The 25,580-nt window shown below is 42.5% G+C and overlaps 1 protein-coding gene and 1 long non-coding RNA gene across 10 annotated transcripts; both read right to left on the bottom strand.

Moving 5' to 3' along the window:
- Positions 1-1,660: 1,660 nt before the first annotated feature.
- LOC123143836 (probable diaminopimelate decarboxylase, chloroplastic) lies at positions 1,661-6,694 on the bottom strand. Its single transcript, XM_044562843.1, has 8 exons — positions 6,143-6,694; positions 4,685-4,859; positions 4,013-4,162; positions 2,983-3,144; positions 2,646-2,831; positions 2,368-2,487; positions 2,202-2,291; positions 1,661-2,012 (listed from the first exon to the last, which is right to left on the bottom strand). Exons 1-8 carry the CDS (start codon positions 6,625-6,627, stop codon positions 1,926-1,928), a joined length of 1,455 nt encoding a protein of 484 aa, XP_044418778.1. The 5' UTR covers positions 6,628-6,694; the 3' UTR covers positions 1,661-1,925.
- Positions 6,695-11,712: 5,018 nt separating this feature from the next.
- Positions 11,713-17,201, bottom strand: LOC123143835 (uncharacterized). 9 transcript variants are annotated; one of them, XR_006471095.1, is made up of 9 exons: positions 16,495-17,200; positions 16,295-16,398; positions 16,072-16,175; positions 15,898-15,977; positions 15,720-15,812; positions 14,913-15,072; positions 14,201-14,274; positions 12,825-13,010; positions 11,713-11,946 (listed from the first exon to the last, which is right to left on the bottom strand). It is a non-coding gene; the product is annotated as an uncharacterized lncRNA (long non-coding RNA). The 9 variants fall into 9 exon arrangements; XR_006471092.1 differs by having other exon boundaries at positions 15,720-15,977; positions 16,495-17,201; XR_006471090.1 differs by lacking the exon at positions 15,720-15,812 and having other exon boundaries at positions 16,495-17,197.
- Positions 17,202-25,580: the final 8,379 nt, after the last annotated feature.

Here is a 25,580-nt window from a genome sequence, read left to right as displayed (position 1 = left end):
AAAATTCCCAAGGCAAGAACTCAGTGCAAATAACAGATAGGTGTCCTTTCTTCTTGCACCGCTCGCATATCGCTTGCGGGCATCTAGCAGTGGGGTGCCCAGTCAAATTACAGATCTGACATGGGTGGAGGAGGGGAGTGTTGTTACCAGTATGCCCAGGAAGCCCACGCGCGCGAGGTGATGCAGGATTCTTCTCCACCGCGCGCGGCTCGCTCGTGTCCCCATCATCATCTCCCCACCTCCCCTGCCGAGGCGGAGCAGCATGCTTGTCGCCAGCAGCTTCATCTCACTTCCTGGATCCAGCATCACCAGATCCAGAAGCCTTCTGAGTCGAGGATCCCCCCGAATCCGTCTTGCGCTTCCAGACGTTGTGGTCGAAGCCGCGGCCGCGACCCTGGCCCCGATCAAAACGACCAACCCCCCGACCATGTCGCCCCGCACCGAAACCCTCCTCTCTCATGGTGTTCTTGTCCTCACAGATCGGAGCAAGGGTGGATGGAAGTGGAGGAGAACTAGCAACTTGAGCAAAGGAACGAGGATCACCCCGAATTTTGCCCTCCCACCAAGAGAAAGATCGAGGAACCCTAGATCGAGGGGGCGACGGCGCGCCCCAGAAGTGGGAGAGGCTCTCGTCGAGATCCAGAATTTGGGAGGAGGGGGTGGGGCTCCATTTTATACGTGCGGCGTTCAGGGAAACCCTAGGGTCAGGAGATCCATGGCGGTCCGATCCCACCTGCCCCACGTGTCGAGCATCGGGGTAATGGTGGCCCGGTCCACGCCCCAAAATCCCCGCCCTCCTGTCAGGCGAACGGGGCGGCCCCCACCGCGTGCGCCCGCTCCCTTTTGACTTATGGACGCCTCCGCCGACGAGCTCGCACCGGCAACCACCGCGACCGACGCCGGAAACCTGTCACGAACGCGAGCAAAATGGCAAGGAAACGCGATGATATCTCCGATGTCGAAGGACTCACCCTCCCGGAGAAACCGCGCATCCACCGTCTCCCCGCGATCGTCGAGGAGGACGATGCGCAGCGCCTCACGGCGAAGCCAGAGCACGCCGTCATCCAGCGAGATCCGCCGCGCCGTCACGAGATCCGGTGCGAACCAGACCCGCCACCGCGCATCGCCTGCGCCGCACAAGCCTCCTGCGGCACCCGCACCTCGCGAGTCCCCCGCACCACCGCGTGCGTCGCCCGCGCCGCCGCGAGAGTCGCGTGTGCCACCCGCGCCGCCGCGCGAGTCGCGTGTGTCGCCCGCCATCCCTTCCTTCCCAAGGTTTGATCTTTGTGCATGGTTGACATATACGAATTTTGTATAATAACGCCTAGCATTGATCAGAGTTTTGGTTTCCCTGTTGGGAAAGAAGAAGGTTTCTCGAACGGGATTCGAAGGCGTTGATCTTGGTAACACAGAATATAGGTCCAAGCTAGCAAGTCATTTAGAACATCCCAACTGTTGATACAGAACCAGGAAGCCGTCGCTGATGGATGGACATGGACGTCCGTTGCCCAGCGTCGTACAAACGTCGTCGCTTCCTCAGTAAATACGCATTAAATAAGGCACCATAGACGACCGCACATACTGCATGCGTCGCATATCCCAATGCAAAGCAACGCCGATCGATTCCGTGATCAGGCGAGCTCGTCCACTCCTATGAATATTCGATGACAATATTCTTTAACTTTATTGGGAGGGGTCGGACCCTTTATAACGTAAACAAGAATTGACAAGAGTCCAGTAAGTCCATTCAATCTCTAATACAATCACTAAACTTGTTGGACTCTATTCTAACAAATAAAAAAACCCATGCTTGATGGGGATGACCCAAATAACATACACCTGAATAGTTTTCCCACACGAATCTTCCACGAGAAGCACTCATCAAATGAAAGGGCTAGCGCTTGGCCAAAACAAGATAGAAGGACCTAGGCAGGAAGACCATCAAAGAACTTCATGTAGTCGTCAAATGTTTCACCATGCCTGATCTTAACGATGGACCCATCGTCCTCTACCTGTAGAGCAAAAACACAACAAATTGGTTCCAATGAACATCCAGCATAAAAGAGGGGCAAGTACATCAAGGGCGAGTAATGGAATAAAAGTTCGTCTCCACAGTTTAGGGTTGAGAAAACTGCAAAGCGATGTGTTTTAAGCAACAATCACCAGAAATTGCACAGAGAAGAATAAGCAATAGTTTGTACCCAGTACTCGGCTGGTCTCATCTTCAGGTTGTAGGTCGAAGCCATGCTCATGCAGTAGGCTCCTGCGTCGTGGACAACCAAACCAGCTCCCTACAAGTGGGATGTCAGAAGGGTGCAGACATGGGTTAAAGTTGTCTGAAAGGAAACATAGATGGTACTGTTAAACCTTGTCAGGTGTTGGAAGCTCCCTGTCTTTGCCAAGGAAATCTGCAGATTCACAGACTGGCCCAACAATATCAAAGGTTGCTACTTCTGCACCTGGAGAGGGGGAAACTAGTTCTATATGCTGCAACACAAGAATTATATCAGCGGGTAAATAATGATACACCTGGTCAAATAACTGCAGCTGTTGATTTTGTGTATATGGGTTCCAAAACAGAGAAGTAATACTAGACCAGAAGTAGTAATAGCAACTCTCATTATTCGTTGTAACTGTAAACAAACCTGATATGCTCCATATAGACTAGGCCTGATGAGCTCGGCCATGCTGCCATCAACTACAATGAAATTCTTTGTGCCGTTAGATTTTACACCAGTGACCTTGTTGACGAAGCAGCAAGTATTGGCGATCAGGGATCTTCCAGGTTCAATAATGAGAGTAAGATCCCGTGAGAGGACCAATTCCCGGACCTACCAAGATTGTGATACCAACTTTTCAGCCTTTACCATAAAATACATTGTGATACCATAAACAGAGGGTGAGCTCTACGTGAAAAAACTAGAAAGCATCTGTTCCTACAAAGATATAAATCATAAACATAATATAGATACTGAAGCTCACAGTGTTGATAAGATCCATAGGTGTAGGCAAGACTGCACCAGTGTGGTGGTAGTCTATCCCCAAACCACCTCCAATATTTAGGTACTCCAACTCAAAACCTTGTGCTCGAATTTCATCAACAAAGTTCACCATAAGATTTGCAGCGTCTCTGAATATATCGACCTAAACAAAAGGAAGTCGCAACTTGGTTCAGATACAAACAAGGTACTTGATTTCAACAGAAATACTACATGATAAAAACTTAACTGAAGTGACAGGACATGTATAACAAATTCACCTTTTTATAAAAAAGAACTACATGTATAGGATGAATAACAAGCACATATTGGAAGGTTCAAGGGAAAAAGAGTATGAATTCAGTATTCTGCACAAAAAGAGCCAGTTCAGCAAATGGGAGGAAGCTATTGTGTACAGTTGATACTGAATTCAGTGTAAACTAATGATATCCAAGTACAATTCATCAAATGGACTAGCCCCAGCTAGGGTTGCAGTCAGGTAAAATGCCCACACCCAAACTTTAATGACCTGATGGTGCCGATTGCACATACCCAGTTTACCCATTTCCTATTGGGTAGGCAGTGGCCAGTGGATAATCACAATATTCACCTTAGTAGCTAATATGGGGTGTGTCTGTCTTCCATCGAACACTTATATACAGAGTGGAATCAAGGTTAATAGTGCACTGGAAGTAGTGTGATATGAACCAGAACCACCCCTCTATTCTAGGGGTCACAACTAAACCATCTTCTACACAATGATTTGTTGATATGTAGCTCAGAATAGTACGTTAGCTGATACAGAACAGAATATTCCTTCGATAAAAAGACACATTTAATGTTACGTGATGCAGCATCACAGTTGTCCCATAGTGCAACAAAAATTAAAATCAACTCTGTGTGCTGAAGAGTGCCGGTAGGCCTCGCACAAGATGTTGTCGCCGCACATAAATGCAATTTAAAACTAAGCTTAGTACACCAAAAGTTTAAGCAACTAAAGAAATAAGTTATTATCAAATGGTGCAAGACATTACCTTTGTAATGGTAGATCCAAGATGGCAATGAACACCCACCAGTTTGATATCATTTGAATATGATTTAATAGAGTCTAAGAACCACTGCAATTTTTCATTGCGAATCCCAAATTTGGATGTTTTGTTTCCAGTGGCAACATAGGGATGAACCTGATGACAAGAACATAAATACAACAATCAGAATACCGCTCCACAACAGAAAATGCCTTATATGATGTGCAGAACTCAATGGATCATACAATTTTTCACATGATTAATTAAAGTACAAAGAAATATGCTTTGATCAATGTTTATTACAGAAAGCTATAATGCCTCTTCTAAATTATAACAAACGCACGTACGACACACAAACAAAAAATATTAAAAAAAAAAAAGGTAGCCCAAGTAAATAGAAGGGAAAAGCATACTTAAAAAAGGCACGCCTAAGTGAGCGCTTAAGTGCGCCTAGGCTCTAGGAGATAGCAAAAACGCATAGCGCATAACTGCGCTTAATCTGCGCATAAGCATGCGCTTTGGTCAGAAAAGCGCAAGGCGGTGGCAAAACGCACAACTAACGCCTAGCGCTTTTTGAACTATGGGGAAAAGAAAAATGGAGTCCATAATCAACAAGTAATTTGATTTGCCACATAATCATATTTGCCATGTGTGTGCTTTGAGGAGGGATAATTGTACCTGTGGGTCCACATCTGGATTAATTCTGAGCAAAACAGGCACTTGCCTTCCTGCAACTCTTGCAGCAGCGACAATATTCTCCAAATCAAATTCACTGTCTATATTTACAAATACTCCACTCTCTGCGGCTAAAATAAGATCTTCCAGTGTCTTTCCATTTCCATTAAATATGCACCTGATCTTCAAAATATACAAACTCAACATAGTTAGTTACCTTCTCTGTAGGAAAATTTCTCATTGACTAATACACAATTGACTGTTCCAGATAAAGGCTTCAAAAAGACAGACCAACATACAACTTGTAAAGAAGGTTCTATTGTAGGATTCCATCATGGATTGTCGTGATGAAAGTTATGTAAAATACAAATACAAATATCAGACTGTAAACCCTAAACTCATCCTTGTAAAGTGACTTCTACTAAAAGCTCTTTAGGCCAATGGAATTTTACATAACCAGGGTATGTTTGACAGCCTAATTTTGCCTTATACTGTTGCCGAGTTATGGGCAACCAAATGGAATTGGCGACAACTTGGTCACCCCTGCTTTTGCCAGAGGTTTCCTATATAACTACCACAGTATAAGGAAAATTAGGCTGTTGTGTACAAAGAAAAAATAGACAGGCTCCTGCGATAAGATTAATTACACAATTAGTCATTTTCATCCTTCATTCTTTAAGACCTGAGCTGGAAAAAGAATGTTTCGATAGGAGACTGGTGGTTACGAGTGTAAAAACTAGATGATCCATCTTTCTGTAATTCATCTAGAAATAAACGGCCTAATTCAAATTGTAAACTGAGGAGCTGTAAATCGATCCACCAAACAAATTCTTGCACTTGTACATTCAAAAGAAGCATCCAACAGGGGGGGGGGGGGGGGGGGGGGGGGGAATCTAACTTCCATGCTTTAAGTTGTTTCTTTCAAGTTTGTTGTCTTCAAAACATACATAGAAGGCATAGAAAACTAAACAAGTTATGGTACAAATGCAGATCTTCCATCTATGTTTTTTAAGACTTTAATCTGACATACAGGATATTGGCACTTGCAGCACTATGCAAGTATGGGCGACAGTCCAAACAGCCCTTAATCACCACTAAACTAGTTATACTCACTATATAAGAACTAAAATATAATTTCCCGGACACACAAATATCCCATTGCATATAATGCACAATTGCATCACAAAATATGAACAAAAAACCACAGATTATAAGCCTAGGCGAGGCCCATTAGCTGAACAAAATTATGGCAAACATGACTTAGGCTCGATGAAATCTGCACCTTTCACAGCCTGCACTTGTACACTTACTGGTACACGCAGAGAGAAGAAAACGAAACAGTAATGTCCACGGTCAACATTAAAAAGGGACAGTTTCCTCACTCATCGGTAACAAATGCAGCACAATGTGTCCTACTTGATCCAAAATTAATAGCAAATGCACAAAGAAGAAAGCCGCAACCTGGTGGGGTCAAATCCCGCCCGTAGCGCGAGGCGGAGCTCGTTGCCGCTGACGAGGACGGCGCCGCACCCGAGCCCACGCAGGAGCTGCAGCACGCTGAGGTTGTTGTTGGCCTTCACCGCGTACCCCACGATTGAGCGGAGCCCCTGGAGCGCCTTGTCGTAGGCGGTGAAATTCCGGACGACCTGCGGCTTGCTGTAGAGATAGAACGGGGTCCTGTCGGCCGCTGCCATCGTGTCCTCCACCCTCACCCCCTCGCAGTAGAGGTGGCCGTCGGCGCCGCGCTGGAAGCAGTGCTTGGGCGCCTCCCCCATGGCCACGCGTGTGGACGGGGAGGCGGTGGAGAGGGAGGCGCGGAGGGGGGCCGCGGGCCCGTGACGGCGGCGGAGGGAGACGGATGCGGCGCGGCTGCGGCTTGGTTGGCTGCCGGGGTTGGGGGTCAGCGAGGGGACGAGGGAGCGGGAGAGGAGGTTGGCCGCCGCCATTGCTAGGGTTTGTGTGGGGATGGGGGAGAGTGGGTTTAAGCCGTTTGGGAATGGCCGACGCGTCGGCTGGATGAAAATAGGTGAGCAGTCCGCCGTCACAGTGTCACTGGCCGTCGGATTCACTCAAAGGGCAAACTACGGACATATTCGTGCCAAATTTGACAATTTTGACATGTGAATGAAATCATTTCACAAAATGAACTGCTTTTAAAAAAAATCACTCAGCTGACTTTTTGAATGGCGTCCGACACGAAGGCGTCACACTACACTGTGTAACGCCTGACTGACAGGCGCTACACGCCTGGCCAGCGTCGCATCCCGGACTGCCTAAAAATTACTAAGTCGATGTGCAGAGCCTAAGAGTGCAACCACTAGTGCAACGCCTACAAACTAGGCGCTACACTGTATAGTGTGACGCCTAACTCTCAGGCGCTGCACACTGACTTAGTAATTTTTGGATCACACGGGTGCGACGCTGGCTAGGCGTGCAGCGTCTGTCAGAGTGTGGCGCCTTCGTGTCGGGCGCCATTCAAAAAGGTCATCTGAATGAAAAAAATTTAAGGACAGTTTATTTTATAAAGTAATTTTATCCACAGATCAAAATTGTTAAATTTGCCCATATTTGTCGAAGTTTTGGACCTAAATTTTAGCTAGACCGTGCGTCTAAGAGCAACCTAAATTTTAGCTACGCCCTCCGTCTAAAAGTGAGTGGCAAGTACAATAGTGAACTTATAATCCGTCTATATATCATTTTTTGCTACGTAAATGAAAGAGACATTAAAAATGATTAAAGTGGATTTTTATGTAAGAGTCTAGCTATATACGTGCTCCTAGAAAAAAATACAATAAAAGAGAAAAAAAGAAGATGAACAAAGGTACTAGTCTAATAGTCAGTCTTATAGTCAACCTCTATAGCTGGACAAATCCGGCCCCTCAAACACCCGCGGACGCATCCGCAGGCGCTGATCGGACACGCTTTTAAATTAGCCACTTTGCATCCAGCTCTCTCATATTTCATCCTCTAGATCCATACAAAACATGCAAAAAAATCTTACGTACTACCCTAGCTACTCTTCATCGTCGGTGTCGGGCGCCAGCTGGACGGGCGGGTATGAGGGCTCTGGCTCATCCTCCTCTTGCTCGACCTCGTCCATGTAGGCGAACATCTCCGCCTCCTCTGCGGCCTCTTGCGCCTCCATCTCCTGCTGGCGACGGCGTCTTGCCTCCGCAGCCGACTCCGACCGGAGGGAATCGACGATGGCATGTGGCTCCACCTGAAGATCCCCGTCGCCAGCGTCCCTCACATCCTCCTCCTCCGACTCATCCCCCTCCTCCTCAAAGTCCTCCTCCTCATCATCATCCTCCTCCTCCTCCAACTCCTCCTCCGGATCCACTACATCTGAAGGTAGCCCCGTGATAACCCACAAGTATAGGGGATCGCAACAGTTTTCGAGGGTAGAGTATTGAACCCAAATTTATTGATTCGACACAAGGGGAGCCAAAGAATATTCTCGAGTATTAGCACCTGAGTTGTCAATTCAACCAGACCTAAAAGACTTAATATATGCATCAAAGGATTTAGTAGCAAAGTAGTATGGAAGTAACGGTAACGGTGGCAAAAGTAACAGTGGCAGTTTTGTAGCAATTATAACAGTGACAACGGAAAAGTAACGAAGTAAAGATCAATATGTGAAGAGCTCATAGCAATTGATCAATGATGAATAATTATGTTGGATAGCATTCATCATGCAACGGTTATAACATAGGGTGACACAACACTAGCTCCAATTCATCAATATAATGTAGGCATGTATTCCGAATATAGTCATACGTGCTTATGGAAAAGAACTTGCATGACATCTTTTGTCCTACCCTCCCATGGCAGCGGGGTCCTATTGGAAACTAAGGGATATTAAGGCCTCCTTTTAATAGAGTACCGGACCAAAGCATTATCACTTAGTGAATACATGAACTCCTCAAACTACGGTCATCACCGGGTGTGGTCCCGACTATTGACACTCCGGGGTTGCCGGATCATAACACGTAGTAGGTGACTATAACTTGCAATATCGGATCAAGAACACAAATATATTCATGAAAACATAATAGGTTCATATCTGAATTCATGGCTCTCGGGCCCTAGTGACAAGCATTAAGCATAGCAAAGTCATAGCAACATCAATCTTAAAACATAGTGGATACTAGGGATCAAACCCTGACAAAACTAACTCGATTACATGCTAAATCTCATTCAACCCATCACGGTCTAGCAAGTCTACGATGGGATTACTCAGTACTCACGCACGGCGGTGAGCATCATAAAATTGGTGATGGAGGATGGTTGATGATGACGATGGCGACATATTCCCCTCTCTGGAGCCCCAAACGGACTCCAGATCTGCCCTCCCGAGGAAGAACAGGGCTTGGCGGTGGCTCCATATCGTAAAACACGATGAATCATTCTCTCTGATTTTTTCTCCCCGAAAGTGAATATATGGAGTTGGAGTTGAGGTCGGTGGAGGTCCAGGGGGCCCACAAGGTCGGAGGGCGCGCCCCCACCCTTGTGACCAAGGTGTGGGCCCCCTTCACTTGATTCTTTCGCCAATATTTTCTATTAATTACAAGAGTTATCTCCGTGAAGTTTCAGGTCATTCCAAGAACTTTTTATTCTGCACAAAAATAACACCATGGCAATTCTGCTGAAAACAGCGTCAGTCCGGGTTAGTTCCATTCAAATCATGCAAATTAGAGTCCAAAACAAGGGCAAAAGAGTTTGGAAAAGTAGATACGATGGAGACGTATCAACTCTCCCAAGCTTAACCCATTGCTTGTCCTCAAGCAATTCAGTTGACAAACTGAAAGTGATAAAGAAAACACTTTTTAAAAACTCTGTTTGATCTTGTTGTTGCAAATATGTAAAGCCGGCATTCAAGTTTTCAGCAAAGATTATGAACTAACCATATTCATAATAACATTTAGGTCTCACATTTACTCATATCAATGACATAATCAACTAGCACTACTACAGGATGCTGCTAACGCGACACTACGATCAGAGACCCTTCGAGAAACTGTGTGCGGTGCAATGATCGCAAACGGTGCTGTAGGAAAACCGTCAGAAATGTATAAAATGTTTGCGATGACAGATGCATCAAACACGGTTCAGGTTTTAGTTGTGTGTGCGATGAAGGGCATACAGTTCAGTTCAATTAACTGTTTGCGATGAGGAGGAACAAAAGAAACAGGCAGCCAGATGAAGGTGTGTGCGGTGTACAGCATATGGTTCACTCGGATGAACTGTTTGTGATTAGACAACACAAAAGAAACGGACAGCCCGATCAAGGTGTGTGCGATGTACAGCATACGGTTCACTCAGATGAACTGTTTGTGATTAGGCAAGAGAACAGAAATGGTTCAATATAATAAGATGCGTGTGATACGCGGCAAACAGGTCTGTAATCAGAAATGTGTGCGAAGACCGATAATAACGCAGATAATTGCTTCTAATAAGACGTATGTGATATGCTCTGTCTACACAACATCTATTGGCCATTGTGGGACGGGCGGTCATCCGGATACGCCATAAGGATGCAAAGAGGCATTCCTATCAGCAAGGACTAGCTGTTCCACCAGTAGCTCATTTAGGAAAATTATCAAGTTAAGTGTGCTTAGGCTGGAGCAGCCATCGGATGGGTGACTGGATGGGAAGTTGTGTCGATGTTAAATTAGGTGATGGGATGGGTCATTTCGGTCAAATGACCGAAATGCCCCATTCCCTCAGCTAATTTAACCTCGAGGTCCTTATTTTTTATTTTTTTTATTTTTTAACACATGTTAATGAAGGTCTACCGCATTACTTTTTAACAATGTGCGATAGGTGGCATACAGTTGATCCATCCGAGTTATTTGTGATGGAATAGGCCGTGTGTTGTGGGCAAACGCTTGCTAGTATTCAACCGTTTGGGATTGATGAATTCATCACCGACGGGTTCCTTAGTGTGGTCCCTGTTCATCTGATCATCATCTACTTCTTGTGCTAGCTCGGCGCTAAGTTTTCATTAATTGATGGTGTTTTATGAACACGCCACCGTTTCCCGCCATTTCCTCACCTGTTTCCCGCCACCCTGCTATATTGCGCATAGGGGGCGCGCGACGCACGGAGGCGACAAGCGTAGCCTGTAGCACATCCACCTTTTCCAAGCATGCCAACCCACCAAAGCGCCGCCTCTGCCATCAACCTCGTCGACGAGGAAAACGAGCAGGCGCCACGGCCCGTCGAGGCCGAGGCGCTCCCCGGCAACGCGATGGACGACGCGGTGATGCACGTCATCGCCAGGGTTGAGCAGACCTTTGGCGCATGGCGCTTGAGCGCCGCGGATCAAGATAGGCATGTCAGCGCCGACAGGTTGCAGCTCACCGCACAACATGATCGATGACGCGCCGCAGAGCAAGCTAGGCGCGTCCGCGCCGATAGGCTGCAGCTCGCCGCACGCACTACAGGAAATATGTCAATTTGTGACCCTCACTATTGGCCGCTGAAAGGTCATTGTTTTTCATTTGCGACCTTTTTTAGACCAAAAACAGAAGGTCAAAAGCTGGCAGTCGTAAACTGAAATTAACGACCTTCTCTGTGAGAAGGTCGTAGACGTTTACGACCAAAACAGAAGGTCGTTGAACCCATGACCTTTTGTTTTAGTGACTGGCTATCTGCCCAGGCCAGTCGGATCCGACGTGGCAATCTGATGTGGCAAAATTGCGACCTATTGAAAAGGTCACTGACAAGATTCAGCCCAGTCCAATTAGGTGCTTTACATGGGCCGAGCCCAATAATTTGGCCTTATTATTATTATTTTTCTATCAATTTTTGATCGGCTATATGGGCCAAGCCCAACAATTCGGCCTTTTTATTTCTAGGCCTCATCCATTTCATAGTCCATTTAATTAAGCCTTTTTATACCTTTTTTTGTAAATGCGCAATATTCCCGTCCACTATTGTTTGGGCCATAGCCTTTTTAGAGCCCAAATATTATTTGATCCAATAGAACATTCAGCCTTTTCATTCACAGATTTCTTTTACACATTTCAACAACAAACAATCAATAATTCTCTCAATTAAATGATCAAATCCAGAAATCACTCAATGAAACTCACAACAGCACATACACGTCTGCATGATCCATCAAGTTTGCATACAATCAAAAAGAAATACACATGCACCAAAACATGGTGGCAACATCAACTAAAACTATTGTGCACATCTCCAGGCTTCTTCTGATCATGGTCACAACAACAGCCACCCCAACAACATTAGATCCTGATCTGCATAAATTATAAGTGAGATACAGTGGAAGTTAAATGATTGCCAATAAAAAATATGCATTCAAGAGAATAAAAATTACACATAAATGCCCAAATACCTTAGTTCAGTAAACACTAAGCATGGCATAGCAAAACTTCCAAAACTTGACTACAACACATCAACCTGATGATGTTCTACTAAGACATTCAACACACCAACAATACTAGCGTACAAGTACCAGCACATGTACTAGCTAGTAGTGCAGGTCATGCAATGAACATCTACTGGCTACTAGCACAATTGCACAAGCAATAGAAGCAGCAGCAGCTACTAGCACTGCTAGCAGTAACTACTAAGTACTAACTACTAGCAGCCAACAGCTAGCAGCAGCGAAACTAACACTGCAATAGCAAAACAACAATAGTACAGGCTACAGCTAGAGCATCAACAACAGCAGTACATCTACATCTAGACTCTAGGGAGCATCAACAGCAGCAGTACATCAAATGACACCTTGTTGTGATGTAACAGCATGGTACAACTGACTTGCTTCCAGAACAAAGTGTGGATTATATAGAAGAGTGGAGATCTGTGTCCCTTGGAAGCACATCAAATGTTAAAAATCTAGCCTAGTTAAATAATAATTGTATTATTCTCACCAGAATTCGTACTTACACGGAGAGACACTAACACGCAGGAATATGTATGGATTGTCAAAACTTGCATTATCCTACTATCACTAGTACAACAAGCTGCAGGTTGGCATATCCATGAACCATGTACCTCACGACAGATACAATATATCATCCAATGCTCCACTATGACAAAAATTAAACAATTACACCTCACAAAGGCAAAGCAAAGAATCATGGAGCGAGTAGGAGGGGTAGAAGGGGACCTGAGGAGCTCATCGGAAGTGGTTGTAGCCTAGGCTGAGCTTCACCATCACAGCGACAGCAAAGGGAGGCAGCCGAGCCTACCAATGCGTAGCCATCATAGGAGCAGTAGCAGTGTAGCACCACCACTGCCAGACCGAAACTACTGGAGCGAATCACCATCACATGGGTCACCTCCACCGAAGGATCTAGCAAGGGGTAAAGTCTGCACGTTTCAGTACAAGCTAGTGACGTCAAAAACCAAACAGTAGCAAGAAGAGAAACTCTAGTACATGATGATTAGTTGAAGAAACAGGAACTACATTCAGTAGTGATGTTTCCATCATCCTACTATCACCAGTAGAGCAAACTACGGGTTACCATAGTTCTGGAACCATGTACTTCACGACAGATGTATGTAGTAACACAAGACGCATGACACCTAAAGAAAAATTATTCATTCAAGTGACTAGAAATTATACATAGAAGTACTGATGGCCTAAAAATCAATCTACAGATGATAGATAATAAGAAACAAACGACAACAGCATATTTTCTTCATTATATAAAGAGAAACTAACGGGCTGTTATGTGCACGCAGATGCACCAAAAGAAACTAAAGACCATTTATCTTAAGGATTCCACATAGCTGCCGAACATGCTTATCATCCAAGGAAAGAAGCATAGCTTTTTCAGGGGAAATCAATCTACAACCCGACGGATATTAGGACTATCTCGATACAGAATATGAGCATGAGCGATACATCAGGCAGTATACGCGTCTGGAGAGAAAGAATTACGACCCACAAGGCAGCAGCGATAGCTTCTACCTTCGCATATATTTCAATACCTACTGCTATTGTCATGTATGTTAAATATGCAAGAGGTAAAAATGACAGTTATGTACATCCATTGCAAACAGACTTGTGAAGAAGATAAACGGCTAATGCACTTCAATCATTAATCCAACATTGCACATAAACCTAGAAAGAAAGTAATAAACCAACCGCCCTAATACAGAACATCATTAGGCCCAAACATTTGGCATATTCAAACATGATGCTCTTCTACGACTACATCAGGTAGTTAATACCTCCATGATGCTACAGGTAGAAAATATCTACTCTATCATATGAGTTTGACTGCGGAGTATACAGGGGAAGACGGTAGCTCAGTCTATCCAATTATTCATACAATGTAAAAGGTCGTGAACATACTAGGCACAATATTATCACCATTTATAGTACAATAAACTCAGATCTTACAGAACAAATTGACATTATCAGACAATGCAGGAAACTGTGTGTTTTCTCCCAGCCATATCATACACCAAAAGCACAGTGCACAGCAAATGTGAAACCAGACTTGTTACCAGTGAGTATGAGGAGGTCATCGGTACCTGTCACAACTGTGCGAGTAGGTCATCATTTGGTACCTGGCACAACTCTGCAAGGAGGTCGGCATCATTGATTCCTGAAATTTTAAGTATTGTTCGGTGAACTTAACTCAAACAATAATATGTCTAAGAACAACCAGAGTACAAATGAAGCTTATGAACAGATACAGAATCTAAACACTGAGTTTAAATATTTAAGTTCAGAACATAAATGTAATCTGATGATGTCCATCACATTCCTATGCTTCCATGATGAATTATACACTTAATAGCTACCAACAAGCATAGGCAATTATGTATGACAAACTAAAGCAATTTCTGCTCAACACGTGTAGTGGGTTTAACTTTTACAATAAAGTAAATTACAAGATATATCATAAGAATTAATATCCCAAGGAGCAGATCATTGTACATTTTTTCGTCCAACAAAACATGTATGCAAGAGCATGACTAGTGACGTGTACTAGCAAGTAGCTATATACTAGCAAACTGGCATGATTATGTCCTAATATTTTATAAATTTTGATTACACAAGAAGCTTGCTAGTGTGGTGGCAACATATACATATAAAATTTGATTACACAAGAAGCTTGCTGGAGTGGTGGCAACATATACACTATTTAAGAAGGGATAGTTTCACAGCCCAATATTGATGTTGCTACGATGCCAGATATGGAAAAAATACTGAGCTGAAAGTGGCAACATATACATATACCTTCAGTACAACCTCTTCAAACCACTACTAAACATTCACTTTGGTCTTTGCGCTGCATTCCAGATAGACATCCATACTCCTTGGCAAAGTCAATGCCTTCCTTCTTGGTGACAGCCCTCTCGCTCCCCTACAGTCCAATGGCCATCTTCTCCATGGACATCTACAAGGGCAAAGCACATCATTGATGCAAGTGTCACCAAGATAGTTTCAGTCAAAGTTAAAGCAAATGTACACATGCAAACTGAACCAAACCGAGGTGCATATTCATATGTGTGTGTGTGTAGAGATGCAAGTGCCATCTGAATTTTTGGGAACCAAAGTGTGGTTGTTGTTGTTGCTACTTTAGGCAACTGAAATAATTAATCTAATCAACCTAATACGCTTCTCTCAAAAAGAAAAAAAACAACTTAAAATGTTGAGTGCAGTAGCAACATCTACTCGTTACTGTAGTTCCAGTACAGGATGGCCATAGGATATGAATGAGTTATAAAGAAAACTAGAGTTGAACTACCCAGCCTCATATATAGGAGCAAATTTGATTACACAAGAAGCTTGCTGGAATGGTGGCGGACGAAACAAAAATCACCTTGCCACCATTTTGTGGTTTCACAACTAACCACAGACCAAGAAATGGATGAATTAATTTGGCCTAAGCAGGACCAACCCAAAACAAAACATGGGACATAAGCAATTCTGTTCTCTTTCTTTCTTTTACACCAGTGTCATGTACTATACTCTACTGTACTGCAAATGCCATGTGCTAGTGCAGTTTAGTTGAGTTGTAAGACTAGAAGATGTTACTGTAACCTTTGCAACTGAAGTAGACACAGAATAACTGGGTGGATTAGCATGAATCAACAAGCTAAAGGGCACGTCAATTCTTTACAGTGGTTCTTGCGGCTGTTCCCCATGGAGGAGAGGTCTAATGTCAGAATCCACAGCTCAAGACGATCTTGTGTGGATCAAGCCAAAGTGTTAAGACTACCTTTTACATCAGTGTCAGGTGCTATATTCAAATTGTGCTGCAGTTTAGTTGAGTTCGCAAGTAGGACTACAGTGGATTCCCTGCAGTATGGAACAACCAAGACAATGAGAGATTCAGGGCCTGCAGAGAAACAGAGTTCAGGCAGTAGCAAATAAACATAGATGGATTACCCACCCTGTAGCTACAGACACCCAGCAGCAGCAGCAATAGGTAGTAGAAGAAGAGGTCAGAGACTCCCACGGCAATGACAACTCCTTCCGAGCGGAGCAAGAATTCACCTGATTGCATGCACAACAGCTGGTGTCAGAGATGAGGAAGGAGATAAATAAAATACTAGCAAGAATAGATGCAATCTATTTTGATTGCAGGGCAGCTCGTGTCAGAGATGAACAACTACCACGTAACACATATGGTTTCAGTTTGGCACATGCATACACCGCTCTGTATACATCTTAGACTTGAGAGCGTGCCATTTTCTTTACACTTGAGAGGCTTGCCAGTCTGAAATTGGATGAATTGGCCGCAAGCTCAGCGAGAGGCAAGATCCATGTAGATTGAAGAGGGGGGAATAGAAGCAGGCAATGGGAAGGGTCGGACCTTTTGATTGAACTTGGTGACGGGGACGTTGTGAGCGCAATCGGGCCGCAGGCAGAGCCGCTTCGCCGGACGCTGCGTTGGCTGGGAACCCAGCTTCCCCTTGGCCGGACCGGTTCCCAACACAGCGGTCACAGGCGGCGAATATCGTCCCAAGGCTGCCACAGCAACGGAGGAGGAGGGAGCTCGGGGCGAGTATCAGATGCGCCGCAGCCGCACCAATAAGCCGTTGCAGCTAGGGTTCGTCGTCGCCCTAGATCTGTCGGCCGGCGTCGTCCCAGGGCGTGCACGATGAATGGAGGAGAAGCAGAGGATTGGCCATCGCCCCGCTCGCGCACGTGGCTCGCGACGGCGGTGGGAGTAGGTGGGGTGGTGGCGGAGGTGATGGGGATTTGATTCGGGAGCGGAGGAGAGATTTGGGGGATTTGATTCGGGAGCGGAGGGGAGATTTGGTAGCGGATACACAGTCCACGCGCGCGCCACGGTCCGGCCAGCTCGACGGAGCGGCGCGCATCGAAGCACGCACGCGCGCGCCGGCGAGAAAACCGGCCGTGACGCCATGGCCGAGAAGCAGACTGGTGGATCTGGGGGATGAAAGCGAGGGGAGAGGGTGCGTGGCGGAGACGAGGTCGGCGGTGGTGGGTGGGGGTGGCGACGGTGGGAATCGCGTGAGGGGGAGGAAGGCGGGGGCGGCGGGGTGGGATGGGAGAGGATCTGGAGAATGAGAGAGGATGAGTGTGGGTGGGTGGGTTAGGGTTTGGGTTTCTCGGGAGAAGGTCCACCGTTGATGTGTGCGTGATGGACGGCTCAGATCGTGTCTGACTGGGTGATCCGCGTGAACGTGGTTTCTGGCTTCTCATTGGCCGGTTGTCTCGCGCTGGAATCTTCAAAATTTGGACCCAAATCATCGACTTTTAATTAAAAAACTATAAATCTCTGTTGTAAAAAGGGAGCACATCATTTTTTCAAAAATATTAATCCACAATTTATTTAAAATTGACTAAAAAAATAATGTCAAGATGTTTCCATCCACCTCTCATATCTATCTATTACATTACAGAAAAAAGAAACATCTAACCGTTTATTTGATGTATTAGAAAATAACAACCATTTATTATGCCGCCGCCGTCGACGACGACGAAAGGATCGGATGCTCGGGACCCCCCAACCCCCACAAAGGGGAAGACGTTGAATGTGGAGAAGAGCCTGCAATTTATTTGTTTTTTTAGGATGACTACCTAGAAACAAATACCAAAATCACTTGGTACTTTCAGATAGCATCAGTGACCGGAGCTCCTCCGGCACGTTCGCAGTTGTCAGGAGATCTCCATGTCGTCTTGCTCTGGCCGCAAGTTCACAAGCTAGACAGTTTTTTTACCTCTTGACAACTGAGATTTTGGCTGAACTGAAAAAACCGAAGAGCACTTTTTATCTCACTAACAGTCCCGAAGCCCCGATAATGCCACTAGGCCTGTCAAAATGGTGTGTCCCTCTACCTCTTCAACTGATCTGCAGGTTCTCATTTGGGTGCTCAACGAGAAAAGGGCTAGGCCCCTGTGGTCTCGAGAAGACCCACATTTTATGGCAGCATTTTTGGCATAGTTTTGTTCAAATGATCTCATATTGTGCACAAGGGTGCATATTGGAATGGCAAACAATGTTGCCTAAGGAAGTTTTTATTTTCTTTGGACGACAAAACAATTTTCCATTTTTCGAGTGCCCAAAAGGAGATTTTTTTGTGAAGGACCTCCCAAATAATTGTTGCAAAATTGGACCAAATCAATTTTCTAAAATACTAGGACATATTTAATGCACAACTGACAAAATGGTTGGGTGTAAAAAGTTTTTATCCACCTCTCGTGAAAAAGACAAATTTCCGCCGATTCAGTTGGAAGCGGGTCAAATTTGAACTGCAGCTGCCTCATAGTTTGCTATTTATTTTTTCCAAAAATCATTTCTAGGTACATAAGTACCTATTTAATCAGAGAAACACCAAAAAAATTCCAAGATTCAACCACTAGCTAGGAACGGTCATTCCCGCCGTTTTGACCGCATTTTGAAACGTGCGTAAAAAATTCAAAAAAAATCAAAAAATTGGGAAACCTTCGCATTGTATCATTATATGTGGCCAAGTTCCCAGGAAAAATAACAAACTTGTAATACGGCAATTATTTTAAAAAAGTGTTCTCAGAAACGAGCTATCACGTGTGGAGATCAATGGCTTTCAAGCCAAATGATCAATCTTATGGCCACATTCATGGCATAGTTTGTTCAAATGATCTCATATTGTGCACAAGGGTGCATATTGTAATGGCAAACAATGTTGCCTAAGGAAGTTTTCATTTTCTTTGGACGAAAAAACCATTTTCCATTTTTCGAGTGCCCAAAAGGAGGTTTTTTTGTGAAGGACCTCCCAAATAATTGTTGCAAAATTGGACCAAATCAATTTTTCTAAAATACTAGGACATATTTAATGCACAATTGACAAAATGGTTGGGTGTAAAAAGTTTTGATCCACCTCTCGTGAAAAAGACAAATTTCCGCCGATTTAGTTGGAAGCGGGTCAAATTTGAACTGCAGCTGCCTCATAGTTTGCTCTTTATTTTTTCCAAAAATCATTTCTAGGTACATAAGTATCTATTTAATCAGAGAAACACCAAAAAAATTCCAAGATTCAACCACTAGCTAGGAACGGTCATTCCCGCCGTTTTGACCGCATTTTGAAACGGGCATAAAAAATTCAAAAAAAATCAAAAAATTGGGAAACCTTCGCATTGTGTCATTATATGTGGCCAAGTTCCCAGGAAAAATAACAAACTTGTAATACGGCAATTATTTTAAAAAAGTGTTCTCAGAAACGAGCTATCACGTGTGGAGATCAATGGCTTTCAAGCCAAATGATCAATCTTATGGCCACATTCATGGCATAGTTTGTTCAAATGATCTCATATTGTGCACAAGGGTGCATATTGGAATGGCAAACAATGTTGCCTAAGGAAGTTTTCATTTTCTTTGGACGAAAAAACCATTTTCCATTTTTTGAGTGCCCAAAAGGAGTTTTTTTGTGAAGGACCTCCCAAATAATTGTTGCAAAATTGGACCAAATCAATTTTCTAAAATACTAGGACATATTTAATGCACAATTGACAAATGGTTGGGTGTAAAAAGTTTTGATCCACCTCTCGTGAAAAAGACAAATTTCCGCCGATTTAGTTGGAAGCGGGTCAAATTTGAACTGCAGCTGCCTCATAGTTTGCTATTTATTTTTTCCAAAAATCATTTCTAGGTACATAAGTACCTATTTAATCAGAGAAACACCAAAAAAATTCCAAGATTCAACCACTAGCTAGGAACGGTCATTCCCGCCGTTTTGACCGCATTTTGAAACGGGCATAAAAAATTCAAAAAAAAATCAAAAAATTGGGAAACCTTCGCATTGTGTCATTATATGTGGCCAAGTTCCCAGGAAAAATAACAAACTTGTAATACGGCAATTATTTTAAAAAAGTGTTCTCAGAAACGAGCTATCACGTGTGGAGATCAATGGCTTTCAAGCCAAATGATCAATCTTATGGCCACATTCATGGCATAGTTTATTCAAATGATCTCATATTGTGCACAAGGGTGCATATTGGAATGGCAAACAATGTTGCCTAAGGAAGTTTTCATTTTCTTTGGACGAAAAAACCATTTTCCATTTTTCGAGTGCCCAAAAGGAGGTTTTTTTGTGAAGGACCTCCCAAATAATTGTTGCAAAATTGGACCAAATCATTTTTCTAAAATACTAGGCATATTTAATGCACAATTGACAAAATGGTTGGGTGTAAAAAGTTTTGATCCACCTCTCGTGAAAAAGACAAATTTCCGCCGATTCAGTTGGAAGCGGGTCAAATTTGAACTGCAGCTGCCTCATAGTTTGCTATTTATTTTTTCCAAAAATCATTTCTAGGTACATAAGTACCTATTTAATCAGAGAAACACCAAAAAAATTCCAAGATTCAACCACTAGCTAGGAACGGTCATTCCCGCCGTTTTGACCGCATTTTGAAACGGGCATAAAAAATTCAAAAAAAATCAAAAAATTGGGAAACCTTCGCATTGTGTCATTATATGTGGCCAAGTTCCCAGGAAAAATAACAAACTTGTAATACGGCAATTATTTTAAAAAAAGTGTTCTCAGAAACGAGCTATCACGTGTGGAGATCAATGGCTTTCAAGCCAAATGATCAATCTTATGGCCACATTCATGGCATAGTTTGTTCAAATGATCTCATATTGTGCACAAGGGTGCATATTGGAATGGCAAACAATGTTGCCTAAGGAAGTTTTCATTTTCTTTGGACGAAAAAACCATTTTCCATTTTTTGAGTGCCCAAAAGGAGGTTTTTTTGTGAAGGACCTCCAAATAATTGTTGCAAAATTGGACCAAATCATTTTTCTAAAATACTAGGCCATATTTAATGCACAATTGACAAAATGGTTGGGTGTAAAAAGTTTTGATCCACCTCTCGTGAAAAAGACAAATTTCCGCCGATTTCAGTTGGAAGCGGGTCAAATTTGAACTGCAGCTGCCTCATAGTTTGCTATTTATTTTTTCCAAAAATCATTTCTAGGTACATAAGTACCTATTTAATCAGAGAAACACCAAAAAAATTCCAAGATTCAACCACTAGCTAGGAACGGTCATTCCCGCCGTTTTGACCGCATTTTGAAACGGGCATAAAAAATTCAAAAAAATCAAAAAATTGGGAAACCTTCGCATTGTGTCATTATATGTGGCCAAGTTCCCAGGAAAAATAACAACTTGTAATACGGCAATTATTTTAAAAAAGTGTTCTCAGAAACGAGCTATCACGTGTGGAGATCAATGGCTTTCAAGCCAAATGATCAATCTTATGGCCACATTCATGGCATAGTTTGTTCAAATGATCTCATATTGTGCACAAGGGTGCATATTGGAATGGCAAACAATGTTGCCTAAGGAAGTTTTCATTTTCTTTGGACGAAAAAACCATTTTCCATTTTTTGAGTGCCCAAAAGGAGGTTTTTTTGTGAAGGACCTCCCAAATAATTGTTGCAAAATTGGACCAAATCAATTTTCTAAAATACTAGGACATATTTAATGCACAATTGACAAAATGGTTGGGTGTAAAAAGTTTTGATCCACCTCTCGTGAAAAAGACAAATTTCCGCCGATTTCAGTTGGAAGCGGGTCAAATTTGAACTGCAGCTGCCTCATAGTTTGCTATTTATTTTTTCCAAAAATCATTTCTAGGTACATAAGTACCTATTTAATCAGAGAAACACCAAAAAAATTCCAAGATTCAACCACTAGCTAGGAACGGTCATTCCCGCCGTTTTGACCGCATTTTGAAACGGGCATATAAAATTCAAAAAAAATCAAAAAATTGGGAAACCTTCGCATTGTGTCATTATATGTGGCCAAGTTCCCAGGAAAAATAACAAACTTGTAATACGGTAATTATTTTAAAAAAGTGTTCTCAGAAACGAGCTATCACGTGTGGAGATCAATGGCTTTCAAGCCAAATGATCAATCTTATGGCCACATTCATGGCATAGTTTGTTCAAATGATCTCATATTGTGCACAAGGGTGCATATTGGAATGGCAAACAATGTTGCCTAAGGAAGTTTTCATTTTCTTTGGACGAAAAAACCATTTTCCATTTTTTGAGTGCCCAAAAGGAGGTTTTTTTGTGAAGGACCTCCCAAATAATTGTTGCAAAATTGGACCAAATCATTTTCTAAAATACTAGGACATATTTAATGCACAATTGACCAAAATGGTTGGGTGTAAAAGTTTTGATCCACCTCTGTGAAAAAGACAAATTTCCGCCGATTCAGTTGGAAGCGGGTCAAATTTGAACTGCAGCTGCCTCATAGTTTGCTATTTATTTTTTCCAAAAATCATTTCTAGGTACATAAGTACCTATTTAATCAGAGAAACACCAAAAAAATTCCAAGATTCAACCACTAGCTAGGAACGGTCATTCCCGCCGTTTTGACCGCATTTTGAAACGGGCATAAAAAATTCAAAAAAATTCAAAAAATTGGGAAACCTTCGCATTGTGTCATTATATGTGGCCAAGTTCCCAGGAAAAATAACAAACTTGTAATACGGCAATTATTTTAAAAAAAGTGTTCTCAGAAACGAGCTATCACGTGTGGAGATCAATGGCTTTCAAGCCAAATGATCAATCTTATGGCCACATTCATGGCATAGTTTGTTCAAATGATCTCATATTGTGCACAAGGGTGCATATTGGAATGGCAAACAATGTTGCCTAAGGAAGTTTTCATTTTCTTTGGACGAAAAAACCATTTTCCATTTTTTGAGTGCCCAAAAGGAGGTTTTTTTGTGAAGGACCTCCCAAATAATTGTTGCAAAATTGGACCAAATCAATTTTTCTAAAATACTAGGACATATTTAATGCACAATTGACAAAATGGTTGGGTGTAAAAAGTTTTGATCCACCTCTCGTGAAAAAGACAAATTTCCGCCGTTTCAGTTGGAAGCGGGTCAAATTTGAACTGCAGCTGCCTCATAGTTTGCTATTTATTTTTTCCAAAAATCATTTCTAGGTACATAAGTACCTATTTAATCAGAGAAACACCAAAAAAATTCCAAGATTCAACCACTAGCTAGGAACGGTCATTCCCGCCGTTTTGACCGCATTTTGAAACGGGCATAAAAAATTCAAAAAAAATCAAAAAATTGGGAAACCTTCGCATTGTGTCATTATATGTGGCCAAGTTCCCAGGAAAAATAACAAACTTGTAATACGGCAATTATTTTAAAAAAGTGTTCTCAGAAACGAGCTATCACGTGTGGAGATCAATGGCTTTCAAGCCAAATGATCAATCTTATGGCCACATTCATGGCATAGTTTGTTCAAATGATCTCATATTGTGCACAAGGGTGCATATTGGAATGGCAAACAATGTTGCCTAAGGAAGTTTTCATTTTCTTTGGACGAAAAAACCATTTTCCATTTTTCGAGTGCCCAAAAGGAGGTTTTTTTGTGAAGGACCTCCCAAATAATTGTTGCAAAATTGGACCAAATCAATTTTCTAAAATACTAGGACATATTTAATGCACAATTGACAAAATGGTTGGGTGTAAAAAGTTTTGATCCACCTCTCGTGAAAAAGACAAATTTCCGTCGATTTAGTTAGGAAGCGGGTCAAATTTGAACTGCAGCTGCCTCATAGTTTGCTATTTATTTTTTCCAAAAATCATTTCTAGGTACATAAGTACCTATTTAATCAGAGAAACACCAAAAAAATTCCAAGATTCAACCACTAGCTAGGAACGGTCATTCCCGCCGTTTTGACCGCATTTTGAAACGGGCATAAAAAATTCAAAAAAAATCAAAAAATTGGGAAACCTTCGCATTGTGTCATTATATGTGGCCAAGTTCCCAGGAAAAATAACAAACTTGTAATACGGCAATTATTTTAAAAAAAGTGTTCTCAGAAACGAGCTATCACGTGTGGAGATCAATGGCTTTCAAGCCAAATGATCAATCTTATGGCCACATTCATGGCATAGTTTGTTCAAATGATCTCATATTGTGCACAAGGTGCATATTGGAATGGCAAACAATGTTGCCTAAGGAAGTTTTCATTTTCTTTGGACGAAAAAACCATTTTCCATTTTTTGAGTGCCCAAAAGGAGGTTTTTTTGTGAAGGACCTCCAAATAATTGTTGCAAAATTGGACCAAATCATTTTTCTAAAATACTAGGCCATATTTAATGCACAATTGACCAAATGGTTGGGTGTAAAAAGTTTTGATCCACCTCTCGTGAAAAAGACAAATTTCCGCCGATTCAGTTGGAAGCGGGTCAAATTTGAACTGCAGCTGCCTCATAGTTTGCTATTTATTTTTTCCAAAAATCATTTCTAGGTACATAAGTACCTATTTAATCAGAGAAACACCAAAAAAATTCCAAGATTCAACCACTAGCTAGGAACGGTCATTCCCGCCGTTTTGACCGCATTTTGAAACGGGCATAAAAAATTCAAAAAAATCAAAAAATTGGGAAACCTTCGCATTGTGTCATTATATGTGGCCAAGTTCCCAGGAAAAATAACAAACTTGTAATACGGCAATTATTTTAAAAAAAGTGTTCTCAGAAATGAGCTATCACGTGTGGAGATCAATGGCTTTCAAGCCAAATGATCAATCTTATGGCCACATTCATGGCATAGTTTGTTCAAATGATCTCATATTATGCACAAGGGTGCATATTGGAATGGCAAACAATGTTGCCTAAGGAAGTTTTCATTTTCTTTGGACGAAAAAACCATTTTCCATTTTTTGAGTGCCCAAAAGGAGGTTTTTTTGTGAAGGACCTCCCAAATAATTGTTGTAAAATTGGACCAAATCAATTTTATAAAATACTAGGGCATATTTAATGCACAATTGACAAAATGGTTGGGTGTAAAAAGTTTTTATCCACCTCTCGTGAAAAAGACAAATTTCCGCCGATTCAGGTGGAAGCGAGTCAAATTTGAACTGCAGCTGCCTCATAGTTTGCTATTTATTTTTTCCAAAAATCATTTCTAGGTACATAAGTATCTATTTAATCAGAGAAACACCAAAAAAATTCCAAGATTCAACCACTAGCTAGGAACGGTCATTCCCGCCGTTTTGACCACATTTTGAAACATGCATAAAAATTCAAAAAAAAACAAAAAATTGGGAAACCTTCGCATTGTGTCATTATATGTGGCCAAGTTCCCAGGAAAAATAATAAACTTGTAATACGGCAATTATTTTAAAAAAGTGTTCTCAGAAACGAGCTATCACGTGTGGAGATCAATGGCTTTCAAGCCAAATGATCAATCTTATGGCCACATTCATGGCATAGTTTGTTCAAATGATCTCATATTGTGCACAAGGGTGCATATTGGAATGGCAAACAATGTTGCCTAAGGAAGTTTTCATTTTCTTTGGACGAAAAAACCATTTTCCATTTTTCGAGTGCCCAAAAGGAGGTTTTTTTGTGAAGGACCTCCCAAATAATTGTTGCAAAATTGGACCAAATCAATTTTCTAAAATACTA

The sequence above is a fragment of the Triticum aestivum genome, chromosome 6D (assembly GCF_018294505.1).
Source record: "Triticum aestivum cultivar Chinese Spring chromosome 6D, IWGSC CS RefSeq v2.1, whole genome shotgun sequence".
In the NCBI taxonomy this organism is placed as follows: Eukaryota; Viridiplantae; Streptophyta; class Magnoliopsida; order Poales; family Poaceae; genus Triticum; species Triticum aestivum.
The sequence above is the reverse complement of the archived record's forward strand: the minus strand, read 5'-3'. Positions and strand labels throughout refer to the sequence as shown.

Coding starts and splice junctions, on each gene's coding strand:
- LOC123143836 (XM_044562843.1), bottom strand. CDS start 6,627: ATGGCGGCGGCCAACCTCCTCTCCCGCTCCCTCGTCCCCTCGCTGACC. Junction 2,488..2,645: donor GTCTATATGGAGCATATCAG/GTTTGTTTACAG, acceptor CTTGTGTTGCAG/CATATAGAACTAGTTTCCCC. Junction 2,013..2,201: donor TGAGACCAGCCGAGTACTGG/GTACAAACTATT, acceptor TTTGCTCTACAG/GTAGAGGACGATGGGTCCAT.